General features: G+C 43.7%; 1 protein-coding gene and 1 long non-coding RNA gene across 6 annotated transcripts in view; one reads left to right on the plus strand and one right to left on the minus strand.

Annotated features, from left to right (window-relative positions):
• The window catches only part of LOC112253244 (cytoplasmic FMR1-interacting protein 1 homolog), a 108,683-nt gene that overhangs the window by 30,360 nt on the left and 50,497 nt on the right, over positions 1–27,826 (plus strand). For all 5 annotated transcript variants that reach the window (XM_042322804.1, XM_042322800.1, XM_042322801.1 and 2 more), the window contains 7 exons: positions 1,348–1,452; positions 1,611–1,702; positions 2,537–2,654; positions 15,975–16,097; positions 19,367–19,492; positions 23,864–24,030; positions 24,197–24,344. In XM_042322804.1, the coding sequence (XP_042178738.1) occupies positions 1,348–1,452; positions 1,611–1,702; positions 2,537–2,654; positions 15,975–16,097; positions 19,367–19,492; positions 23,864–24,030; positions 24,197–24,344 (879 nt within the window). The remainder of the gene's footprint in view (positions 1–1,347; positions 1,453–1,610; positions 1,703–2,536; positions 2,655–15,974; positions 16,098–19,366; positions 19,493–23,863; positions 24,031–24,196; positions 24,345–27,826) is intronic.
• Positions 2,852–3,061, minus strand: LOC121846638. The gene is made up of 3 exons (XR_006083544.1): positions 3,037–3,061; positions 2,929–2,994; positions 2,852–2,877 (listed from the first exon to the last, which is right to left on the minus strand). It is a non-coding gene; the product is annotated as an uncharacterized LOC121846638 (long non-coding RNA).

Raw genomic sequence — 27,826 nt, forward strand, 5'->3', positions numbered from 1 at the left:
AAGTAGAGCATTGCAGTAGTCTAACCTAGAAGTGACAAAAGCATGGATTAATTTTTCTGCATCATTTTTGGACAGAAAGTTTCTGATTTTTGCAATGTTACGTAGATGGAAAAAAGCTGTCCTTGAAATGGTCTTGATATGTTCTTCAAAAGAGAGATCAGGGTCCAGAGTAACGCCGAGGTCCTTCACAGTTTTATTTGAGACGACTGTACAACCATTAAGATTAATTGTCAGATTCAACAGAAGATCTCTTTGTTTCTTGGGACCTAGAACAAGCATCTCTGTTTTGTCCGAGTTTAAAAGTAGAAAGTTTGCAGCCATCCACTTCCTTATGTCTGAAACACATGCTTCTAGCAAGGGCAATTTTGGGGCTTCACCATGTTTCATTGAAATGTACAGCTGTGTGTCATCCGCATAGCAGTGAAAGTTAACATTATGTTTTCGAATAACATCCCCAAGAGGTAAAATATATAGTGAAAACAATAGTGGTCCCAAAACGGAACCTTGGGAAACACCAAAATTTACAGTTGATTTGTCAGAGGACAAACCATTCACAGAGACAAACTGATATCTTTCCGACAGATAAGATCTAAACCAGGCCAGAACTTGTCCGTGTAGACCAATTTGGGTTTCCAATCTCTCCAAAAGAATGTGGTGATCGATGGTATCAAAAGCAGCACTAAGGTCTAGGAGCACGAGGACAGATGCAGAGCCTCGGTCCGATGCCATTAAAATATCATTTACCACCTTCACAAGTGCCGTCTCAGTGCTATGATGGGGTCTAAAACCAGACTGAAGCATTTCGTATACATTGTTTGTCTTCAGGAAGGCAGTAAGTTGCTGCGCAACAGCCTTCTCTAAAATTTTTGAGAGGAATGGAAGATTCCTGAGGTGATGGGGTTTGGTCTGTACCTGTCTGTTACCTCTAGGTGATGGGGTTAGGTCTGTACCTGTCTGTTACCTCTAGGTGATGGGGTTTAGTCTGTACCTGTCTGTTACCTCTAGGTGATGGGGTTAGGTCTGTACCTGTCTGTTACCTCTAGGTGATGGGGTTAGGTCTGTACCTGTCTGTTACCTCTAGGTGATGGGGTTAGGTCTGTACCTGTCTGTTATCTCTAGGTGATGGGGTTTAGTCTGTACCTGTCTGTTACCTCTAGGTGATGGTGTTAGGTCTGTACCTGTCTGTTACCTCTAGGTGATGGTGTTAGGTCTGTACCTGTCTGTTACCTCTAGGTGATGGGGTTTAGTCTGTACCTGTCTGTTACCTCTAGGTGATGGGGTTTGGTCTGTACCTGCCTGTTACCTCTAGGTGATGGGGTTTAGTCTGTACCTGTCTGTTATCTCTAGGTGATGGGGTTTGGTCTGTACCTGATGGATGGCAGTAACAGCAACATCTACAAAATGGACGCCAAGAAGAGGATCAACCTGATCAAGATTGACAAGTTCTTCAAGGTGAGAGTTTGAGACATATTGGTGTTGCTGTATGTGTGTGCGTGTTTATCGTTATGCAGAGTTGTACGTTATCTAAAAAAAAAGTTTAATGTTGAGACTGGGATGGTCTGGAATGGCTCTGACAAACTGACTGGTCTTCATGTATCTGTCCCCAACAGCAACTGCAGGTGGTGCCTCTGTTTGGTGACATGCAGATTGAGCTGTCCAGGTACATCAAGACCAGCGCACACTTTGAAGAGAACAAGAACCGGTGAGGCCTTATCCCTCTATTCCTCCACCTCATCTTATCTCTGCTATCTATTCTCAATCCACCTCCTCTCTCTGTTCTCATCTCTTCTCTCTCTCTCCTCTCGTTATCCTCATCTCTTCTCTCTCTATCCTCATCTCTTCTCTCTCTCTTCTCTCTCTTCTCTCTCTATCCTCATCTCTTCTCTCTCTCTTCTCTCTCTCTTCTCTCTCTATCCTCATTTCTTCTCTCTCTATCCTCATCTCTTCTCTCTCTATCCTCATCTCTTCTCTCTCTCTTCTCTCTCTATCCTCATCTCTTCTCTCTCTCTCCTCTCTCCTCTCTCTTCTCCATCCACCTCCTCATCTCTCTTCTCTATTTCTTTCTCTCCTCTCTCTCCTCTCAATCATCATCTCTCCTCTCTATCTTCATCTCTTCTCTCTCTCTCTTCTCTCTCCTTGCTCTATCCTCATCTCTCCTCTCTCAATCCTCATCTCTTCTCTCTCGCTCTCTCCTCGCTCTATCCTCATCTCTCCTCTCTCTATCCTCATCTCTTCTCTCTCTCTTCTCTCTCTCCTCGCTCTATCCTCATCTCTTCTCTCTTCTCTCTCTCTCCTCGCTCTATCCTCATCTCTCCTCTCTCAATCCTCATCTCTTCTCTCTCGCTCTCTCCTCGCTCTATCCTCATCTCTCCTCTCTCTATCCTCATCTCTTCTCTCTCTCCTCGCTCTATCCTCATCTCTTCTCTCTCTCTTCTCTCTCTCCTCGCTCAATCCTCATCTCTCCTCTCTCATCTCTCTTCTCATCTCTCTCCTCTCTATCTACCTCGTCTCATCTCTCTCTCCTTCCCGTTCACAGGTGGTCATGTACCTCAACAGGCAGCAGTCCTCAGTATAATATCTGTGAGCAGATGGTTCAGATCAGGGAAGACCACATGAGGTTCATCTCTGAGCTGGCTCGCTACAGTAACAGTGAGGTGAGCACCTAGCAACCTAGTCCTGTCTCAATCTCTACACCAAACACACCTAGTCCTGTCTCAATCTCTACACCAAACACAGCTAACACACCTAGTCCTGTCTCAATCTCTACACCAAACACACCTAGTCCTGTCTCAATCTCTACACCAAACAGACACAGTCCTGTCTCAATCTCTACAACAAACACAACTAGTCCTGTCTCAATCTCTACACCAAACACAACTAACACACCTAGTCCTGTCTCAATCTCTACACCAAACACAACTAACACACCTAGTCCTGTCTCAATCTCTACACCAAACACAACTAGTCCTGTCTCAATCTCTACACCAAACACAACTAACACACCTAGACCTGTCTCAATCTCTACACCAAACACACCTAGTCCTGTCTCAATCTCTACACCAAACACACCTAGTCCTGTCTCAATCTCTACACCAAACACACCTAGTCCTGTCTCAATCTCTACACCAAACACACCTAGTCCTGTCTCAATCTCTACACCAAACACAACTAACACACCTAGACCTGTCTCTCACCAAACACAACTAGTCCTGTCTCACTACACCAAACACAACTAGTCCTGTCTCAATCTCTACACCAAACACACCTAGTCCTGTCTCAATCTCTACACCAAACACAACTAACACACCTAGACCTGTCTCAATCTCTACACCAAACACAACTAGTCCTGTCTCAATCTCTACACCAAACACAACTAGTCCTGTCTCAATCTCTACACCAAACACACCTAGTCCTGTCTCAATCTCTACACCAAACACACCTAGTCCTGTCTCAATCTCTACACCAAACACAACTAGTCCTGTCTCAATCTCTACACCAAACACACCTAGTCCTGTCTCAATCTCTACACCAAACACAACTAGTCCTGTCTCAATCTCTACACCAAACACAACTAGTCCTGTCTCAATCTCTACACCAAACACAACTAGTCCTGTCTCAATCTCTACACCAAACACAACTAGTCCTGTCTCAATCTCTACACCAAACACAACTAGTCCTGTCTCAATCTCTACACCAAACACACCTAGTCCTGTCTCAATCTCTACACCAAACACAACTAACACACCTAGTCCTGTCTCAATCTCTACACCAAACACAACTAGTCCTGTCTCAATCTCTACACCAAACACAACTAGTCCTGTCTCAATCTCACACCAAACACAACTAGTCCTGTCTCACTCTACACCAAACACAACTAGTCCTGTCTCAATCTCTACACCAAACACAACTAGTCCTGTCTCAATCTCTACACCAAACACAACTAGTCCTGTCTCAATCTCTACACCAAACACACCTAGTCCTGTCTCAATCTCTACACCAAACACACAAACACACCTAGTCCTGTCTCAATCTCTACACCAAACACAAACCTGTCTCAATCTCTCACACACTAGTCCTGTCTCAATCTCTACACCAAACACACCTAGTCCTGTCTCAATCTAGTCCTGTCTCAATCTCTACACCAAACACAACTAGTCCTGTCTCAATCTCTACACCAAACACAACTAGTCCTGTCTCAATCTCTACAAACACAAACACAACTAGTCCTGTCTCAATCTCTACACCAAACACACCTAGTCCTGTCTCAATCTCTACACCAAACACAACTAGTCCTGTCTCAATCTCTACACCAAACACAACTAGTCCTCAATCAACCAACAAAACATTCACAGATGTGACAGGCTTAAAAAAAGAAAAAACAAGTAAAAAAATACAGTAATAATACATTTGAAAAAAAATACAATTAAAATAAAAGATGAAGAAAAATCAACGTTTTTTATTTTTTAACTATTTTTTTCCCCTTGGTGCATATATATACACTGCTCTAAAAAATAAAGGGAACACTTAAACAACACAATGTAACTCCAAGTCAATCACACTTCTGTAAAATCAAACTGTCCACTTAGGAAGCAACACTGATTGACAATAAATTTCACATGCTGTTGTGCAAATGGAATAGACAACAGGTGGAAATTATAGGCAATTAGCAAGACACCCCCAATAAAGGAGTGGTTCTGCAGGTGGTGACCACAGACCACTTCTCAGTTCCTATGCTTCCTGGCTGATGTTTTGGTCACTTTTGAATGCTGGCGGTGCTTTCACTCTAGTGGTAGCATGAGACTGAGTCTACAACCCACACAAGTGGCTCTGGTAGTGCAGCTCATCCAGGATGGCACATCAATGCGAGCTGTGGCAAGAAGGTTTGCTGTGTCTGTCAGCGTAGTGTCCAGAGCATGGAGGAGCTACCAGGAGATAGGCCAGTACATCAGGAGACGTGGAGGAGGCCGTAGGAGGGCAACAACCCAGCAGCAGGACCGCTACCTCCGCCTTTGTACAAGGAGAAGCAGGAGGAGCACTGCCAGAGCCCTGCAAATGACCTCCAGCAGGCCACAAATGTGAATGTGTCTGCTCAAACGGTCAGAAACAGACTCCATGAGGGTGGTATGAGGGCCCGACGTCCACAGGTGGGGGTTGTGCTTACAGCCCAACACCGTGCAGGACGTTTGGCATTTGCCAGAGAACACCAAGATTGGCAAATTCGCCACTGGCGCCCTGTGCTCTTCACAGATGAAAGCAGGTTCACACTGAGCACGTGACAGATGTAACAGAGTCTGGAGACGCCGTGGAGAACGTTCTGCTGCCTGCAACATCCTCCAGCATGACCGGTTTGGCGGTGGGTCAGTCATGGTGTGGGGTGGCATTTCTTTGGGGGGCCGCACAGCCCTCCATGTGCTCGCCAGAGGTAGCCTGACTGCCATTAGGTACCGAGATGAGATCCTCAGACCCCTTGTGAGACCATATGCTGGTGCGGTTGGCCCTGGGTTCCTCCTAATGCAAGACAATGCTAGACCTCATGTGGCTGGAGTGTGTCAGCAGTTCCTGTAAGAGGAAGGCATTGATGCTATGGACTGGCCCGCCCGTTCCCCAGACCTGAATCCAATTGAGCACATCTGGGACATCATGTCTCGCTCCATCCACCAACGCCACGTTGCACCACAGACTGTCCAGAAGTTGGCGGATGCTTTAGTCCAGGTCTGGGAGGAGATCCCTCAGGAGACCATCCGCCACCTCATCAGGAGCATGCCCAGGCGTTGTAGGGAGGTCATACAGGCACGTGGAGGCCACACAGACTACTGAGCCTCATTTTGACATGTTTTAAGGACATTACATCATTTGGATCAGCCTGTAGTGTGGTTTTCCACTTTAATTTTGAGTGTCACTCCAAATCCAGACCTCCATGGGTTGATAAATTTGATTTCCTTTGATAATTTTTGTGTGATTATGTTGTCAGCACATTCAACTATGTAAATAAAAAAGTATTTAATAAGAATATTTCATTCATTCAGATCTAGGATGTGTTATTTTAGTGTTCCCTTTATTTTTTCGAGCAGTGTATATATACATACACATCCACATATATATATATATATACGCACACGTACTCAAATTAATAAAATAAAAACACAAAAAAACATATTTTTATTTTTTTTTATTTTTTTAAACCTTTTATTTAACTAGGCAAGTCAGTTAGGAACAAATTCTTATTTTCAATGACGGCCTAGGAACAGTGGGTTAACTGCCTGTTCAGGGGCAGAACGACAGAGTTGTACCTTGTCAGCTCGGGGGTTTGCGAAATAGGAAGCCAATTCTAGGTTTAATTTTGGATTGGAGATATAACACTTGCAGCAGCACTATCAAGGTTCTTATTAGCTATTTCTAGCCTTCGCTGAGACGACGAGACAATAATTCATTTTTAGGTTTTACAGCACCTTACACAAGATGTATCTGCACATTTCCCTAGTCACCCCGTTCACTCTGTCCAGTTTGAAATATTAATATATATATATATACATATATATATATATTAATAATTGAATAGTGGAGACCAGAGTCTATCAAACTTGGGCTGTCTCTTGTGGAGGTCATAAGTGAGCTTTTCAAGAGGGAGAAAGTCAACAATCTGGTCAATCCACATTTTAAATGTAGGAGGGGTATTAGAGGCCCACAATAGAAGAATACATTTCTTAGCAAAGTATGTAATAGTCATAAGCAAATTTTTTCTGTCAGGATCAAGAACAAAGTCCTGCTGGGCATTAAGAAGATAGATACACCGGGTCATATCAAACTGTACATCTAGTATTTTCTGTGCAGCAGTATGTATAGATTGCCAGAATCTGGCAATCTCTCTACAGCTCCAAAATACATGCATATAGGTTCCACTTTCAGAGGTACATCTTTTACAGTTAGGAGACATATCTGTTTTCATTCTATGGAGTCTCAAAGGAGTATAATAACATTTGTACAAAAATGTGTAATTAGATTCTTTCATTTTTACATTAGTAGAGGTGCAGTATACCCTGTTGCAAACCTCCGCCCATAGCTCATCACTGATAGTCAGACCAAGGTCCTTTTCCCAAATTATTTTCAAAGGAGTAAAGGAGGAGCCTCCTTTCTCAGAAAGGAGTCTATAGATGTAAGATATTTTGCCTTTAATGGATTGTGCTGTGACAAGAAGGGTTTCAACTTCATTCAACTGAGTTCTAAACCTCCTCTTGGAGGTAAATGAGGAAATTACATGTCTAATTTGAAGATATTGAAAAAAAAATGGGATCTTGGCACATTGAATTCACTGCAGAGCTCTTGAAAGGATTTCAGTGTAGTGGTTTTCTGATGAAATAGGTCTGAAAATGTCCTGATTCCTAGAGTATGCCAAAGATTAAAGTTGGCATCCCTCAGGGCTTTTGGCAAGTCTGGGTTGCCTACTATAGGCGAGTGAGAACATATTTGGGAGGAAATGCCCAGGTATTTCTTACAGTCCCTCCACGCTAGTAGGGTGCTGTAAATCACAAAGGTTTTGGCTATGTTGCCCACTTCACTAAAGTTATTAATTAATATAATTGAGCTTAAGGGCAATGAACCACAGGATTGGGCTTCTATCTGAATCCACGTTGACTCTTGTCTGTTTGTGATCCATGTTAGCATGTTGCGGATTTGGGCAGACCAGTAGTACAAGGGCAAGGAAGGGCAAGACCACCCTTAGATTCAGGTTTCGATAGAGTGGAAAACTTGGTCCTAGGTTTTTTATTGCCCCATATAAATTTGGTGATGCTTTGGTTAGTTGTTTTGAAGAAGGAAACTGGGAGATAGCATGGGAGCATCTGAAATAAGTAGTTCAGTCTAGGGAGGACGTTCATACGGATTACATTAATTCTTCCTACTAAGCTAATTGGGAGGGAGATCCAGGTTTGGAGATCGTTCTTGATCCGATCCAGGAGTGGAAGATAATTTTCCTTGAAAAGGCTATTCAGATCTGGTGTTATGAAGATCCCGAGGTATTGAAACCCCTGTGTTTTCCATTGGAAAGGACACAGTGTCTTCATAGAGCTGGTGAGTGTAATATTGAGAGGGCAGACAGTGGATTTGATCAAATTGATCTTATAACCTGAAAACTTGCCATACTGAGCAATTGTGTCTGAAATGAGAGGGAGGGATTACTCAGGGTTGGATATGTAGAGCAAGACATCATCCGCGTAAAGCGAAATCTTGTGCTGCAGGCCGCCTGCAGAAACACCCATAATACTTGAATTGCTCCTTATCAGCTCTGCCAGAGGCTCCGCCCCCAACAAGTAGAGCAGCGGGGACAGCGAGCACCCTTGTCTTGTGCCCCGTTCCAGAGGGAATCGGTCAGAGTTCAGTCCATTAGTAGTCACCATGGCATTTGGATGAGAGTATAGTGATTTGATCCATTTAATAAAATTTGGGCCCATATTGAACTTTTCTAAGACTGAAAACAGAAAGCTCCACTCCATCCTGTCAAACGCCTTCTCATCATCCAGTGAAGCCAGCAGGACAGGGGTCTTCTGTGCGTTTACTTGATCAATAATATCAAAAAGACGGCGAATGTTATCAGAAGAGTATCTGTCTCTAATAAATCCAGTTTGGTCCGCTTTTATTATTTTGGGAAGAAGAGTGTTTAGTCTTTTGGCGAGCAATTTTGTAATTATTTTATAGTCGAAATCCAACAAGCTTATGGGCCGGAAGGATGAGCAGGATAGGGTGTCCTTGTCCTTTTTGAGCAACACTGTAATGCGAGCTGTGTGCATTGAGTCCGGGAGAACTCTGTTTCTGCAACAATCCTCCAGCATTGGCATGAAGATAGGGCTGAGCTGGGGCCAAAAAGCTTTGTAGAACTCTCTGGGGAATCCATCTGGGCCTGAGGACTTACTAGGTGGCATGGAGGTAATTGCCTCCAGGATCTCCTCAGGAGTGAAGGGGGAGTTGAGATCTTCTTGGTCGGTCTCTGATAGTTTAGGTAGCGAGATTCCCTCTAGGAAAGAGTGGAGTTCTGCCTCCGTGTGTTTTCTCTCAGAGGTATATAGTTTGCAGTAAAACTCATGAAAAGTTAAATTTATATTTTTTGGGTCATATGTGACCTCGTCCTCTGCTGTTCGGATAGCCATGATTGTACACTCTGACTGCTCCTTTTTTAATTGGTAAGCAAGCAAGCTACTGGGCCTATTGCTATACTCATGGTATTTCTGTTTAGTAAAGAAAACTTTTTTTTTATCTCCCGAGTGTAGTCCAAATTCAGTTTGGCTTTGGCTGCTTTAAGGTGACTCCAGGAGGTGCTGTCTAGGGATTGTTTATGTATTTTTTCACAGCATTCCAGCTCCCTCTCGAGATCTAGCCTGTGTGCTTCCATTGCTTTTTCTTAGAGGAAGCATATGCAATAGATGACCTCTTAGTGTGGCTTTAGCAGGATCCCACATTGTGGCCGGAGAAACAGGAGAATCTTTGTTGTCTTGTGTGTAGCTGTCTATCCATGTAGTTACCAATGTATGGAATGCTTCGTTTGATAGCATGGAGGTGTTGAATTTCCAGCTCTTTGTTCTCGGGATGTTTTTGCAGAGGTCAAAGCGGAGGTGGACAAAGGCGTGATCTGAAAGTGCTATGGGTCCGATTGTACATGTGGCTGAATTTATGAAACTCTTTGGGATGAAAATGTAATCTATACAGGAGTAGGTGTTATGGACATTAGAGTAGTATATATAGTCCATAGATGAGCTATTAGTCTCTCTCCAGATACCTATCAGTCACATCTCTTTAGTAAGAGAGTTCAACATCTTTGCAGATCTAGGATTTGTGGTGGGGACTTGAGATGATTTGTCTAGGGTTGGGTTAAGGGTACAATTAAAATCTCCGGCCACCACGCCAAAGGAAACACAATGCTCATTGATCAAATATGTTTTTGTCAATTATGAATGGAACATTTTTATGGATAAGTATGGCTGTGCCTCTACTGTTTGATTTGAAAGATGAGAAATACACCTGTCCCACCCAAGCTCTGCGGAGTTTGGCATGTTCAGAATCACAGAGGTGTGTCTCTTGTAATAGCGCGATGTCTGCTTTTTCCTTTTTTAGAGCACATAGTATCTTTTTTCTTTTTATTGCATGCCCTAGACCATGGCAGTTCCATGTCAATAGATTTAAGGTACTAGTCATCGTCATCGAGCAGTAATCGAACTTTAGTGCAAGTCATCGCTGGGTAAAAGTGGATAGTAGTTACATCTGCGTTCACGTAAAAGGAAAATAAATGGTGTACATAAAATAATAATCTCTGAACACCCCAGCCGAGTTCCCAAACAACTCGACACATCCCGTTGGATCTATTACCCCCCCGTCAGTCTCAATTCTGTGTTCCGAATAAAACAAAAACCGGGAACAGTTAGCAACGCACGTCTCCCTCTCCCCACCAAAGAAATGCCTCATCCTCTCCACCCCGCATTGAGTAAATGACACAGTAGCCCCCGTCCAGACCACACTAAAAGAGGGAGAAAAATAAAATCAATAGCCCGGCCTATATATAAAGGAAAATAAATACATTGTAGGATTTTTAATGAATTTATTTGCAAATTATGGTGGAAAATAAGTATTTGGTCAATAACAAAAGTTTATCTCAATACTTTGTTATATACCCTTTGTTGGCAATGACAGAGGTCAAACGTTTTCTGTAAGTCTCAACAAGGTTTTCACACACTGTTGCTGGTATTTTGGCCCATTACTCCATGCAGATCTCCTCTAGAACAGTGATGTTTTGGGGCTGTTGCTGGGCAACACGGACTTTCAACTCCCTCCAAAGATTTTCTATGGGGGTGAGATCTGGAGACCGGCTAGGCTACTCCAGGACCTTGAAATGCTTCTTACGAAGCCACTCCTTCATTGCCCGGGCGGTGTGTTTGGGATCATTGTCATGCTGAAAGACCCAGCCACGTTTCATCTTCAATGCCCTTGCTGATGGAAGGAGGTTTTCACTCAAAATCTCACGATACATGGCCCCATTCATTCTTTCCTTTACACGGATCGGTCGTCCTGGTCCCTTTGCAGAAAAACAGCCCCAAAGCATGATGCTTCCACCCCCATGCTTCACAGTAGGTATGGTGTTCTTAGGATGCAACTCAGCATTCTTTGTCCTCCAAACACGACGAGTTGAGTTTTTACCAAAAAGTTATATTTTGGTTTCATTTGACCATATGACATTCTCCCAATCTTCTTCTGGATCATCCAAATGCTCTCTAGCAAACTTCAGACGGGCCTGGACATGGACTGGCTTAAGCAGGGGGACATGTCTGGCACTGCAGGATTTGAGTCCCTGGCGGCGTAGTGTGTTACTGATGGTAGGCTTTGTTACTTTGGTCCCAGCTCTCTGCAGGTCATTCACTAGGTCCCCCCGTGTGGTTCTGGGATTTTTGCTCACCGTTCTTGTGATCATTTTGACCCCACAGGGTGAGATCTTGCGTGGAGCCCCAGATCAAGGGAGATTATCAGTGGTCTTGTATGTCTTCCATTTCCTAATAATTGCTCCCACAGTTGATTTCTTCAAACCAAGCTGCTTACCTATTGCAGATTCAGTCTTCCCAGCCTGGTGCATGTCTACAATTTTGTTTCTGGTGTCCTTTGACAGCTCTTTGGTCTTGGCCATAGTGGAGTTTGGAGTGTGACAGTTTGAGGTTGTGGACAGGTGTATTTTATACTGATAACAAGTTCAAACAGGTGCCATTAATACAGGTAACGAGTGGAGGACAGAGGAGCCTCTTAAAGAAGAAGTTACAGGTCTGTGAGAGCCAGAAATCTTGCTTGTTTGTAGGTGACCAAATACTTATTTTCCACCATAATTTGCAAATAAAATCATTAAAAATCCTACAATGTGATTTTCTGGATTTTTTTTGGTGTACCTATGATGAAAATGACAGGCCTCTCTCATTGTAACGGTTCTCTTGTGGTGAAGGAGAGTCGGACCAAAATGCAGCGTGTAGATTGCGATCCATGTTTAATAAACAAACTTAAAACACAAATCAAATATAAACACTACAAAAACAAAGAACGTAACGAAAACCGAAACAGCCTCTACTGGTGTAAACTAACACAGAGACAGGAACAAGGACACTAAGGACAATCACCCACAAAACACTCAAAGAATATGGCTGCCTAAATATGGTTCCCAATCAGAGACGACGATAAACACCTGCCTCTGATTGAGAACCACTTCAGACAGCCATAGACTTAACTAGAACACCCCACTAAGCTACAATCCCAATACATACACACCACATACAAAAACCCATGCCACACCCTGGCCTGACCAAATAAATGAAGATAAACACAAAATACTTCGACCAGGGCGTGACACTCATCTTTTTAAGTGGGAGAACTTGCACAGTTGGTGGCTGACTAAATACTTTTTTTCCCCACTGTAGCTATTCCTCCTGTTATTGTTTTTAATTAATATATAGCTGTTCTTGCTGTTAGTGTTTTAAATTAATATGTAGCTATTCCTGCTGTTAGTTTTTTTAAATAAGAGAAAATACATAACTATTCCTGCTGTTAGGGTTTTTAAGGAGTGAGAGAGTACATCTCGTCTGTTTTTAATGGGTGAGAGACTAGACGACATCTCATGTGTTTTTAATGGGTGAGAGACTAGACGACATCTCATGTGTTTTTAATGGGTGAGCGACTAGACTACATCTCATGTGTTTTTAATGGGTGAGATACTAGACGACATCTCGTGTTTTTAATGGGTGAGATACTAGACTACATCTCATGTGTTTTTAATGGGTGAGATACTAGACTACATCTCATGTTTTTTAATGGGTGAGATACTAGACTACATCTCATGTGTTTTTAATGGGTGAGCAACAAGACTACATCTCATGTTATTTAATGGGTGAGATACTAGACTACATCTCATTCCTTGCCAGACCCACTGGCTCCAGGTCATCTATAAGTCTATGCTAGGTAAAGCTCCGCCTTATCTCAGCTCACTGGTCACGATAACAACACCCACCCGTAGCATGCGCTCCAGCAGGTATATCTCACTGGTCATCCCCAAAGCCAACACCTCCTTTGGCCACATTTCCTTCCAGTTCTCTGCTGCCAGTGACTCGAACTAATTGCAAAAATCACTGAAGTTGGAGACTTATATTTCCCTCACTAACTTTAAACATCAGCTATCTGAGCAGCTTACCGATTGCTGCAGCTGTACACAGCCCATCTGTAAATAGCCCACCCAATCTACCTACCTCATCCCCATATTTACTTTTCTGCTCTTTTGCACACCAGTATTTCTACTTGCACATCATCCTCTGCTTATTTATCACTCCAGTATTAATGCTAAATTGTAATTACTTTGCTACTATGGCCTATTTATTGCCTTACCTCCTCACGCCATTTGCACATACTGTATATAGACCTTATTTTTTTTCGACTCTATTATTGACTATGTTTGTTTATCCCATGTGTAACTCTGTGTTGTTTGTGTCGCACTGCTTTGCTTTATCTTGGCCAGGTCGCAGTTGTAAATGAGAACTTGTTCTCAACTGGCCTACCTGGTTAAATAAAAGGTGAAATAAAAAATAAATAAAATAAAATAAAATTGCCATAGATAAAATGCAATTGTGTTCATTGGCCGCAGCTTATGCCTGCCCATACCATGACCCCACTGGGGCATGGGGCACTATGTTGTCGTGGCGGAATCAGAATGATTTAGGTAACATTTATGAATAAATTGTTTTATTTATTGTATTGCATGCTTATGTGAGATATGTCATTAGAATGTCTATTTTTGGATAATACTGTTGGCCGGTTGCAGTTATCTGTTCTCTGGTCAGTTACTTGGGCCGCAGAGAGGGGAGAGGTCAAGCTTATGTAAACATATCTTTTAAACCATGTTAAAGGATGATTGAGGGGGAACCAATTATCTCTTGGCTCCACAATGTCTGTGTGCCAGTCACTGTGTCTCCGTGAGCTTGTCCAGAATGGGAGTGTCTAAAATGACAATTGATATATATCCTAATGTCCTGGTACTATGTTGTACCAAGAATGAGAAGTAAAGCCTCGTTTTAGGAGAGCAAACTGAATGATAATTTATAGCTAATGCTGTCTGGCTATGGGATACTCCTCTCTCAAGTAAAGTTTTCCTTTGTAATGTTCCTAAGATCTGTTATTTGTCATGTGAGTTGAGATGGGTGTGTCTTGGCTATAAATGATCCTAAGAACTGTTTTGTAAGGACTCTCAGAGAATTCATTTCTAGACACTGAATTGATCTGAGAGTCACAGGGTTGTGATGGAGCTCATAATAATTAAAGATGGACTTTATGATAACTCTGACTTGTGTGGTGGTTTGGTCTCATGATTTGGTAAATACAAGACATTTGCACTACAATGTTCACATTGTTGACATCAGTGAACTGCCCGCCCACACGACGCCATACACGTGGTCTGCGGCCAGTTGGACGTACTGCCAAATTCTCTAAAACGACATTGGAGGCAGCTTATGGTAGATAAATGAACATTCAATTATCTGGCAACAGCTCTGGTGGACATTTCTGCAGTCAGAATGCCATTTGCACTCTCGCTCAACTTTAGACATCTGTGGCATTGTGCTATGTAACAAAACTGCACATTTTAGTGGCCTTTTATTGTCCCCGGGACAAGGTGCACCTGTGTAGTGATCATGCTGTTTTATCAGCTTCTTGATATGCAACACCTGTCAGGTGGATGGATTATCTTGATAAAGGAGAAATATTCACTAACAGGGAGGTAAGACAAATTTGTGCACAACATTTGGGAAATTTCTGGGATCTTTTATTTCAGCTTATGGAACATGGGACCAACACTTTATGCACATCTGGAGCCCTGAGCTGGAGATATTTTATTTGGCACATCTTAGATAGTAACTTAAAGTTATAAGCAGTCGCGTAGCACTATGAGGCGAGGGGGCCATGAGCTTTAGGGCCCTCCCCAATAAAAGACACAAAACATGGGTTGTTGACAGTATTGAAAATCATACCGTGTATATTTCAGAATACCTCAGCATACAGTATACCGCCCAAGCGTAATGTCAAGTGTAACCTGTAATGTGAAGGGTTAGGGTTAGTTAACCTGTTATGTGAAGGGTTATGGTTAGTTAACCTGTTATGTGAAGGGTTAGGGTTAGTTAACCTATAATGTGAAGGGTTAGGGTTAGTTAACCTATAATGTGAAGGGTTAGGGTTAGTTAACCTGTAATGTGAAGGGTTAGGGTTAGTTAACCTGTAATGTGAAGGGTTATGGTTAGTTAACCTGTTATGTGAAGGGTTATGGTTAGTTAACCTGTTATGTGAAGGGTTAGGGTTAGTTAACCTGTTATGTGAAGGGTTAGGATTAGTTAACCTGTTATGTGAAGGGTTAGGGTTAGTTAACCTGTTATGTGAAGGGTTAGGATTAGTTAACCTGTTATGTGAAGGGTTAGTTAAACCTGTAATGTGAAGGTTTAGGGTTAGTTAACCTGTTATGTGAAGGGTTAGGGTTAGTTAACCTGTTATGTGAAGGGTTAGGGTTAGTTAACCTGTTATGTGAAGGGTTAGGGTTAGTTAACCTATAATGTGAAGGGTTAGGGTTAGTTAACCTATAATGTGAAGGGTTAGGGTTAGTTAACCTGTTATGTGAAGGGTTATGGTTAGTTAACCTGTTATGTGAAGGGTTATGGTTAGTTAACCTGTTATGTGAAGGGTTAGGGTTAGTTAACCTGTTATGTGAAGGGTTAGGGTTAGTTAACCTGTTATGTGAAGGGTTAGGGTTAGTTAACCTGTTATGTGAAGGGTTAGGGTTAGTTAACCTGTTATGTGAAGGGTTAGGATTAGTTAACCTGTTATGTGAAGGGTTAGGGTTAGTTAACCTGTTATGTGAAGGGTTGAAGGGTTAGGATTATGGTTATGCTTAGTTAACCTCTTGTCCTAATAAAGGTGTCTCTCTCTAGGTGGTGACGGGGTCCGGTCGTCAGGAGGCCCACAAGACAGACCATGAGTACAGGAAGCTGTTTGACTTGGCTCTGCAGGGGATGCAGCTACTGTCCCAGTGGAGCGCACACGTCATGGAAGTGGTGAGTGACCTCTAACCTTAACCCTGACCATAACCTGTTGTTTAGAAAACTTTTGTGTTATGGCTTTTCAACCTCTGCCATATTGTGGATTCAGAGCTGTCTATCTAATAGAACTCAAAGGGTTTTCTTTTATGGAAGTTGCTCTAATGTCAAACATGTAAAGTGTGGTGTACCGCAGGGCAGCTCTTTTGGCCCTCTACTCTTTTCACCAATAACCTGCCACTGGCATTAAACACAGCATGTGTGTCCATGTATGCTGATGATTCAACCATATACGCATCAGCAACCACAGCTAATGAAATCACTGAAACCCTTAACAAAGAGTTGCAGTCTGTTTTGGAATGGGTGGACAGTAATAAACGGGTCTTGAACATCTCTAAAACTAAGAGCAGTGTATTTGGTACAACTCATTCCCTAAGTTGTAGACCTCTGCTGAATCTGGTAATGAAGGCTGTTGAACAAGTTGAGGAGAGTAAATTACATGGGTTTTTATCTGTCTTTTTCATTATGTGTCGGACCCCAGTAAGACTAGCTGTCACAGTTGGCTAATGGGGATCTTAATAAATCAGATCAAACCCTAACCAACACACTTCATGGAAGTGGTGAGGTCCTACATCCCAAGTGATGGTGCCTTTGACGACAAAGACTATAGTGGAGACGACCCTCACAGACAGACACCTGCCAGAGACTTACTATCAGGGTGGGCAAACTGATTTCTCTCCCATATCATCCCAGTTCACACTGTGACTATTGTCAGAGAGGAAGAGGAAGAGAAAGGCCCAAAATCTGTCTCCCTGCGGCAGGTGACGTTGTTTCGCCCACCAAGCAAGGAGTTTTTGTATGGAGGACAATGAGAGAGTGTCGAATTTGGCCAACAAACTGAATGGCTTATTTGATTGAATACAAGTTTAGTAATCTTAAGTTGTTACGAGTGTATTGATATACAGTAAGTGGGACACGTGACATCCCGGAGTTATCTTGATGGCTATGCATATACATGACATGAGGCTAGGCATAGCATCTCTCTCCAATGAATACAGGTGGTTGATGTCAACAACCCTCATCGAATAGTCAAAAAAGGATTACAAAAATAAGGTATCCACCAATCCAAAGAAAGGATAGGCGAGAGCTAGACCGCCTTCCATGCTGCTTTGTGGATAACCACTCCCATTTTTAGGGCGCAGAGACATCTTGTCAGTATATCCATGATCTTTGCTATTGTCTTCCCTATTGCCCACAGTCTCTCCTCAAGGTCTTTAAACACAAAATACATTTTTTCAGTTCTCTTTCTGCTCTCTTTCTCTCTCTCTCTTTCTGTTCATTCTCTCTTTCTGCTCCACATTGACTCTGTACTGGTACCCCCTGTATATAGCCTCCACATTGACATTGTACCGTAACACCCTGTATATAGCCTCCACATTGACTCTGTACTATAACACCCTGTATTTAGCCTCCACATTGACTCTGTACCGGTACCCCCTGTATATAGCCTCCACATTGACTCTGTACCGGTACCCCCTGTATATAACCTCCACATTGACTCTGTACCGGAACACCCTGTATATAGCCTCCACATTGACTCTGTACCGGTACCCCCTGTATATAACCTCCACATTGACTCTGTACCGGTACCCCCTGTATATAGCCTCCACACTGACTCTGTACCGGTACCCCTGTAAATAGCCTCCACATTGACTCTGTACCGTAACACCCTGTATATAGCCTCCACATTGACTCTGTACCGTAACACCCTGTATATAGCCTCCACATTGACTCTGTACCGGTATCCCTGTAAATAGCCTCCACATTGACTCTGTACCGTAACACCCTGTATATAGCCTCCACATTGACTCTGTACTGTAACACCCTGTATATAGCCTCCACATTGACTCTGTACCGGTACCCCCTGTATATAGCCTCCACATTGACTCTGTACCGGTACCCCCTGTATATAGCCTCCACACTGACTCTGTACCAGTACCCCCTGTATATAGCCTCCACATTGACTCTGTACCGGTACCCCCTGTATAGAGCCTCCACACTGACTCTGTACCAGTACCCCCTGTATATAGCCTCCACATTGACTCTGTACTGTAACACCCTGTATATAGCCTCCACATTGACTCTGTACTGTAACACCCTGTATATAGCCTCCACATTGACTCTGCACCATAACACCCTGTATATAGTCTCCACATTGACTCTGTACCATAACTACCTGTATATAGCCTCCGCATTGACTCTGTACCGGTACCCCCTGTATTTAGCCTCCACATTGACTCTGTACCGGTACCCCCTGTATATAGCCTCCACATTGACTCTGTACCGGTACCCCCTGTATATAGCCTCCACATTGACTCTGTACCGTAATACCCTGTATATAGCCTCCACATTGACTCTGTACCGGTACCCCTGTATATAGCCTCCACATTGACTCTGTACCGTAACACCCTGTATATAGCCTCCACATTGACTCTGTACCGGTACCCCTGCATATAGCCTCCACATTGACTCTGTACCGTAACACCCTGTATATAGTCTCCACATTGACATTGTATCGGTACCCCTGTATATAGCCTCCACATTGACTCTGTACCGTAATACCCTCTATATAGCCTCCACATTGACTCTGTACCGGTACCCCCTGTATATAGCCTCCACATTAAGCCTCCACATTGACTCTGTACCGTAACACCCTGTATATAGCCTCCACATTGACTCTGTACCGTAACACCCTCTATATAGCCTCCACATTGACTCTGTACCGGTACCCCCTGTATATAGCCTCCACATTGACTCTGTACTGGTACCCCCTGTATATAGCCTCCACAGTGACTCTGTAATGGTACCCCCTGTATATAGCCTCCACATTGACTCTGTACCATAATACCCTGTATATAGCCTCCACATTGACTCTGTACCATAATACCCTGTATATAGCCTTCACATTGACTCTGTACCATAATACCCTGTATATAGCCTCCACATTGACTCTGTACCATAATACCCTGTATATAGCCTTCACATTGACTCTGTACCATAATACCCTGTATTTCACCCCACTATTGTTATTTACTGTTGCTCTTTAACTATTTGTTATTCTTATCTCTTACTTATTTTGTTGTTGGTATTTTCTTAACTGTATTGTTGGTTGAGGGATTGTAAGTAAGCGTTTCACTGTTGTATTTGGTGCATGTGACACCTTAAAAAAAATTTTTTGATGATGTTGATAATGATGAGGATGATGATGAAGACAACTCTTCCTGCAGTACTCGTGGAAGCTGGTTCATCCAACGGATAAGTACTCGAACAAGGAGTGTCCTGACAACGCGGAGGAGTATGAACGAGCTACACGATACAACTACACCATTGAGGAGAAGTTTGCCCTTGTCGAGGTCAGTTTACTACCTTTTTCCCTCCACAATCTGTCTGTTGTCCAATCACCCTAGCCTGCTCTTTACCTAGCCTGGTCTTTATGTAGCCTGGTCAATCGTTACCTAACCTGGTCGTTACCTAACCTGGTCATTACCTAGCCTGGTCATTACCTAGCCTGTATCTGTTTCAGCTGTCTAGCCAGCTGTTCTGGTCATTACCTAGCCTGGTCCTGTATCTGTTTCTGCTGTCTAGCCAGCTGTTCTGGTCATTACCTAGCCTGGTCCTGTATCTGTTTCTGCTGTCTAGCCAGCTGTTCTGGTCATTACCTAGCCTGGTCCTGTATCTGTTTCTGCTGTCTAGCCAGCTGTTCTGGTCATTACCTAGCCTGGTCCTGTATCTGTTTCTGCTGTCTAGCCAGCTGTTCTGGTCATTACCTAGCCTGGTCCTGTATCTGTTTCTGCTGTCTAGCCAGCTGTTCTGGTCATTACCTAGCCTGGTCCTGTATCTGTTTCTGCTGTCTAGCCAGCTGTTCTGGTCATTACCTAGCCTGGTCGTTCATCTGTTTCTGCTGTCTAGCCAGCTGTTCTGGTCATTACCTAGCCTGGTCCTGTATCTGTTTCTGCTGTCTAGCCAGCTGTTCTGGTCATTACCTAGCCTGGTCCTGTATCTGTTTCTGCTGTCTAGCCAGCTGTTCTGGTCATTACCTAGCCTGGTCCTGTATCTGTTTCTGCTGTCTAGCCAGCTGTTCTGGTCATTACCTAGCCTGGTCCTGTATCTGTTTCTGCTGTCTAGCCAGCTGTTCTGGTCATTACCTAGCCTGGTCCTGTATCTGTTTCTGCTGTCTAGCCAGCTGTTCTGGTCATTACCTAGCCTGGTCCTGTATCAGTTTCTGCTGTCTAGCCAGCTGTTCTGGTCATTACCTAGCCTGGTCGTTACCTAGCCTGGTCGTTACCTAGCCTGGTCGTTACCAGCTGCCTGGTCATTACCTAGCCTGGTCCTGTATCTGTTTCTGCTGTCTAGCCAGCTGTTCTGGTCATTACCTAGCCTGGTCATTCATCTGTTTCTGCTGTCTAGCCAGCTGTTCTGGTCATTACCTAGCCTGGTCGTTACCTAGCCTGGTCATTACCTAGCCTGGTCATTACCTAGCCTGGTCCCATATCTGTTTCTGCTGTCTAGCCAGCTGTTCAAATCAAATCAAATTTATTTATATAGCCCTTCGTACATCAGCTGATATCTCAAAGTGCTGTACAGAAACCCAGCCTAAAACCCCAAACAGCAAGCAATGCAGGTGGCTAGGAAAAACTCCCTAGAAAGGCCAAAACCTAGGAAGAAACCTAGAGAGGAACCAGGCTATGTGGGGTGGCCAGTCCTCTTCTGGCTGTGCCGGGTGGAGATTATAACAGAACATGGCCAAGATGTTCAAATGTTCATAAATGACCAGCATGGTCGAATAATAATAAGGCAGAACAGTTGAAACTGGAGCAGCAGCACAGTCAGGTGGAAGTTGAAACTGGAGCAGCAGCATGGCCAGGTGGACTGGGGACAGCAAGGAGTCATCATGTCAGGTAGTCCTGCGGCATGGTCCTAGGGCTCAGGTCAGTTGAAACTGGAACAGCAGCATGGCCAGGTGGACTGGGGACAGCAAGGAGTCATCATGTCAGGTAGTCCTGGGGCATGGTCCTAGGGCTCAGGTCCTCCGAGAGAGAGAAAGAAAGAGAGAAGGAGAGAATTAGAGAACGCACACTTAGATTCACACAGGACACCGAATAGGACAGGAGAAGTACTCCAGATATAACAAACTGACCCCAGCCCCCGACACATAAACTACTGCAGCATAAATACTGGAGGCTGAGACAGGAGGGGTCAGGAGACACTGTGGCCCCATCCGAGGACACCCCGGACAGGGCCAAACAGGAAGGATATAACCCCACCCACTTTGCCAAAGCACAGCCCCCACACCACTAGAGGGATATCTTCAACCACCAACTTACCATCCTGAGACAAGGCTGAGTATAGCCCACAAGATCTCCGCCACGGCACAACCCAAGGGGGGGGCGCCAACCCAGACAGGATGACCACAACAGTGAATCAACCCACTCAGGTGACGCACCCCCTCCAGGGACGGCATGAGAGAGCCCCAGTAAGCCAGTGACCCAGCCCCTGTAATAGGGTTAGAGGCAGAGAATCCCAGTGGAAAGAGGGGAACCGGCCAGGCAGAGACAGCAAGGGCGGTTCGTTGCTCCAGAGCCTTTCCGTTCACCTTCCCACTCCTGGGCCAGACTACACTCAATCATATGACCCACTGAAGAGATGAGTCTTCAGTAAAGACTTAAAGGTTGAGACCGAGTTTGCGTCTCTGACATGGGTAGGCAGACCGTTCCATAAAAATGGAGCTCTATAGGAGAAAGCCCTGCCTCCAGCTGTTTGCTTAGAAATTCTAGGGACAATTAGGAGGCCTGCGTCTTGTGACCGTAGCGTACGTGTAGGTATGTACGGCAGGACCAAATCAGAGAGATAAGTAGGAGCAAGCCCATGTAATGCTTTGTAGGTTAGCAGTAAAACCTTGAAATCAGCCCTTGCTTTGACAGGAAGCCAGTGTAGAGAGGCTAGCACTGGAGTAATATGATCAAATTTTTTGGTTCTAGTCAGGATTCTAGCAGCCGTATTTAGCACTAACTGAAGTTTATTTAGTGCTTTATCCGGGTAGCCGGAAAATAGAGCATTGCAGTAGTCTAACCTAGAAGTGACAAAAGCATGGATTAATTTTTCTGCATCATTTTTGGACAGAAAGTTTCTGATTTTTGCAATGTTACGTAGATGGAAAAAAGATGTCCTTGAAATGGTCTTGATATGTTCTTCAAAAGAGAGATCAGGGTCCAGAGTAACGCCGAGGTCCTTCACAGTTTTATTTGAGACGACTGTACAACCATTAAGATTAATTGTCAGATTCAACAGAAGATCTCTTTGTTTCTTGGGACCTAGAACAAGCATCTCTGTTCTGGTCGTTACCTAGCCTGGTCATTGCCTATTCTGGTCATTACCTAGCCTGGTCGTTACCTAACCTGGTCATTACCTATTCTGGTCATTACCTAGCCAGGTCATAACCTGTTCTGGTCATTACCTAGCCTGGTCCCATATCTGTTTCTGCTGTCTAGCCAGCTGTTCTGGTCATTACCTAGCCTGGTCATTACCTAGCCTGGTCATTACCTATTCTGGTCATTACCTATTCTGGTTATTATCTAACCTGGTCATTACCTATTCTGGTCATTACTTATTCTTGTCATTACCTATTCTGGTCATTACCTAGCCTGGTCGTTACCTAGCCTGGTCATTACCTATCCTGGTCGTTACCTAGCCTGGTCATTACCTAGCCTGGTCATTACCTAGCCTGGTCATTACCTAGCCTGGTCATTACCTAGCCTGGTCATTACCTAGCCTGGTCATTACCTAACCTGGTCAATACCTAGGCTGGTCATTACCTAACCTGGTCATTACCTAGCCTGGTCATTACCTAACCTGGTCATTACCTAGCCTGGTCATTACCTAGCCTGGTCGTTACCTGGTCATTACCTATTACTGGTCAACCTTCATTACCTAATTACCTAGCCTGGTCATTACCTATTCTGGGTCATTATGGTCTGGTCATTACCTAGCCTGGTCATTACCTAACCTGGTCAATACCTAGGCTGGTCATTACCTAACCTGGTCATTACCTAGCCTGGTCATTACCTAACCCGGTCATTACCTAGCCTGGTCATTACCTAGCCTGGTAATTACCTAGCCTGGTAATTACCTAGCCTGGTCCCTTCTGTGGTCCTAGGACTTCTATAGGAGTTGGCTAGATGGCACAAATCATCTCTAACTCTAACGTTGACTGCTTTGGCCAACTGCTGATGTAACGAAGGGTTTATAAATGTATGTTTGAGGTGTGTTAGAGACTAACTAACCGTGAGGTGGTCCTTCCCTCCAGGTGATGGCCATGATAAAGGGTTTATAAATGTATGTCTGAGGTGTGTTCCTGTCTCTAGGTGTGTTAGAGACTAACTGACCTGTCTCTATGTGTGTTAGAGACTAACTGACCTGTCTCTAGGTGTGTTAGAGACTAACTAACCTGTCTCTAGGTGTGTTAGAGACTAACTAACCATGAGGTGGTCCTTCCCTCCAGGTGATGGCCATGATAAAGGGTTTATAAATGTATGTCTGAGGTGTGTTCCTGTCTCTAGGTGTGTTAGAGACTAACTAACCTGTCTCTAGGTGTGTTAGAGACTAACTGACCTGTCTCTAGGTGTGTTAGAGACTAACTAACCTGTCTCTAGGTGTGTTAGAGACTAACTAACCTGTCTCTAGGTGTGTTAGAGACTAACTAACCGTGAGGTGGTCCTTCCCTCCAGGTGATGGCCATGATAAAGGGTTTACAGGTTCTGATGGGTCGTATGGAGTCGGTGTTTAACCACGCTATCCGCCACACCATCTACTCGGCCCTGCAGGACTTCGCCCAGCTCACCCTGAGAGACCCGCTACGGCAGGCCATCAAGAAGAAGAAGAGCGTGGTGCAGAGGTACGACGGAGCACACAGGACCGCACAAAATCGGGGGAGGCACAGAGTTCTCCAGCTAGTGCAGGGTTTTTGTTCCCTACCTGCTTTATCATCTCCAGTGTCAGAGTGTCAGACCCCTGATGTGAACTGAGAGTTTTTCATGTATGTGGTGCTGTTCTCTCCCCAGTGTCCTGCAGGCCATCAGGAAGACCATCTGTGATTGGGAGACAGGGCGTGAGCCCCACAATGACCCTGCCCTGCGAGGAGAGAAAGACCCCAAGGGAGGCTTTGACATCAAGGTCCCCCGCCGTGCCGTCGGCCCCTCCAGCACACAGGTCTGTCACCGCTCTGTGTCTACGATTACTACTACAGACAGCCATCGCTGTAACCTGACTTTATTTCTCACACGTTGTCTCCTTTTTACCATCACAGCCTCCTATCCTAGTCATATCATGGCGTCATACCATCGTCATTCTCACAGTGCCTATATAACCTAAACTGTAATCTGGTGGAAAATGTATCAGCTGTACCATAGCATTAGCTTTTTCTAGATCACTAATTATCTGTTATAAATGACAGAGTTATCAGCCCAGTCCTGCCTTCTAGGAGTACATCACTAATGATCTGTTATGTTATAAATGACAGAGTTATCAGCCCAGTCCTGCCTTCTAGGAGTACATCACTAATGATCTGTTATGTTATAAATGACAGAGTTATCAGCCCAGTCCTGCCTTCTAGGAGTACATCACTAATGATCTGTTATGTTATAAATGACAGAGTTATCAGCCCAGTCCTGCCTTCTAGGAGTACATCACTAATGATCTGTTATGTTATAAATGACAGAGTTATCAGCCCAGTCCTGCCTTCTAGGAGTACATCACTAATGATCTGTTATGTTATAAATGACAGAGTTATCAGCCCAGTCCTGCCTTCTAGGAGTACATCACTAATGATCTGTTATGTTATAAATGACAGAGTTATCAGCCCAGTCCTGCCTTCTAGGAGTACATCACTAATGATCTGTTATGTTATAAATGACAGAGTTATCAGCCCAGTCCTGCCTTCTAGGAGTACATCACTAACCTCCGTTCTAAAGAGAGTGAACCCAGCTAGCACATAGCGTTCTGAGAACCATGTTTCTCAGAGCTTGGTGAGAACGTGATTGTCGATTATTTGGCATAGAACCTTCCCACAGCTTTCTGGGAAGGGTGCAGGATAGTTACTTGGCTTTGGAACACTCTCAACACATTTAAGGAACTAAACATTTTTTTATGTTTTTAACCCTCATTTCCAGACACTAGTTCCTCCATGGAATGAGTTTGACACCCCTGCTTTAACAGAACGTTTCATAAAAGTTCAAACATGGTTACATTTAATTTAAACTTTGATAATGTTCTAGGAAAGTTATCCAACTGTTTTGAAATTGGGAATGTTTTCAAATAGTTCGGAGAATGTTAAGAAACAACGTTGTTCTGTGCGAATATCAGTACTTCCTCATCATGCTTCCTAAAGGTTTCCTCATGGTTCTTTTTAAAGTCATGTTCTCAAATTGTTCGGAGAACATTAAGAAACAACATTCTTCTGTGGGAATTGTAGTACATCCACTACATTTCCCATGTGGTTCTATTTAATGTCATATTTTTACTACATTCTGGAAAAGTTGAAACAATTTTTTGGACTTCAGTGATGTTCATAGAATGTATGTTTTACTTTTATGTCAGTTCTTGACAACATTCTGTGAAATTTAATTGTGCACATTAAAATCAATAAGCTTTAAACTCCGTTCTCAGAACATGATCAAATCGTTCCATTAAAAACTACAAGAAAACTTTTAGTAACATTCAGAGAACGTTTTAAGAATGATTAAATTAAAAACATACATTCCGTTCTCAGCATCAACAAAAACTCTCTCTGTCCTCCATCTTGTTAATAAGTGTGTTCAGGTGTGTTGGCCACACCTGATGTTGATGGTGATTCCTTTGAAATGGAGTCTGTTTAAATAGACCAACATGGCATGCTGTCTCCCTCTCGGTGGTGCAGTGGGTCGGGCTCGGCCCCCGCCAGGAGCATTTCCTCTGTTTGAATAGACCAACATGGCATGCTGTCTCCCTCTCGGTGGTGCAGTGGACTAATTCCATGGATAGAGAACAGAAGATCAATAGGTTTGAATCTCACTGATGCCTTGTCACAATAAAAAAATATGTTTTTATTATTAATGCCTGTCTGTGCTTGGAGTTCCAAAACGTGAACCCAAAAATAATCTAGCAGTGTTATTAAAAGTCTTATTGAAACATTCAGTAACGTTAAGGAAGTCAGTAAGGAAGTCATTCATAAACAACTAAATATGATTTCAGTTCTCAGAGCGGTAATAAAACCTCCCAGGACGACGTTCTCAGAACCTTCCTGGAACCAGAGTAAAACGTTCTCAGAACCTTCCTGGGACCAGAGTAAAACGTTCTCAGAACCTTCCTGGGACCAGAGTAAAACATTCTCAGAACCTTCCTGGAACCAGAGTAAAACATTCTCAGAACCTACCTGGAACCAGAGTAAAACATTCTCAGAACCTACCTGGAACCAGAGTAAAATGTTCTCAGAACCTTCCTGGAACCAGAGTAAAACGTTCTCAGAACCTACCTGGAACCAGAGTAAAACATTCTCAGAACCTTCCTGGAACCAGAGTAAAATGTTCTCAGAACCTTCCTGGAACCAGAGTAAAACGTTCTCAGAACCTACCTGGAACCAGAGTAAAACATTCTCAGAACCTTCCTGGAACCAGAGTAAAACGTTCTTAGAACCTTCCTGGAACCAGAGTAAAAGGTTCTCAGAACCTTCCTGGGACCAGAGTAAAACGTTCTCAGAACCAGAGTAAAACGTTCTCAGAACCTTCCTGGAACCAGAGTAAAACATTCTCAGAACCTACCTGGAACCAGAGTAAAACGTTCTCAGAACCTTCCTGGGACCAGAGTAAAACATTCTCAGAACCTTCCTGGGACCAGAGTAAAACATTCTCAGAACCTTCCTGGAACCAGAGTAAAACATTCTCAGAACCTTCCTGGGACCAGAGTAAAACATTCTCAGAACCTACCTGGAACCAGAGTAAAACGTTCTCAGAACCTTCCTGGGACCAGAGTAAAACGTTCTCAGAACCTTCCTGGAACCAGAGTAAAACATTCTCAGAACCTTCCTGGGACCAGAGTAAAACATTCTCAGAACCTTCCTGGAACCAGAGTAAAACATTCTCAGACCCTACCTGGAACCAGTGTAAAACGTTCTCAGAACCTACCTGGAACCAGAGTAAAACGTTCTCAGAACCAGAGTAAAACGTTCTCAGAACCTACCTGGAACCAGAGTAAAACGGGGTGTGTTTCACTGCCACCAGTTACACACCCCTTTACAGAGTCTTGTTTCACTGCAACACACCCCTTTACAGAGTCTTGTTTCACTGCAACACACCCCTTTACAGAGTCTTGTTTCACTGCCACCAGTTACACACCCCTTTACAGAGTCTTGTTTCACTGCAACACACCCCTTTACAGAGTCTTGTTTCACTGCAACACACCACTTTACTGAGTCTTGTTTCACTGCCACCAGTTACACACCCCTTTACAGAGTCTTGTTTCACTGCCACCAGTTACACACCCCTTTACAGAGTCTTGTTTCACTGCAACACACCCCTTTACAGAGTCTTGTTTCACTGCCACCAGTTACACACCCCTTTACAGAGTCTTGTTTACAACAAAACCACCGGTTACACACCCCTTTCCAGATTCTTGTTACACACCCCTTTACAGAGTCTTGTTTCACTGCCACCAGTTAC

Source organism: Oncorhynchus tshawytscha, linkage group LG06 (genome assembly GCF_018296145.1).
Source record: "Oncorhynchus tshawytscha isolate Ot180627B linkage group LG06, Otsh_v2.0, whole genome shotgun sequence".
Taxonomy (NCBI): Eukaryota; Metazoa; Chordata; class Actinopteri; order Salmoniformes; family Salmonidae; genus Oncorhynchus; species Oncorhynchus tshawytscha.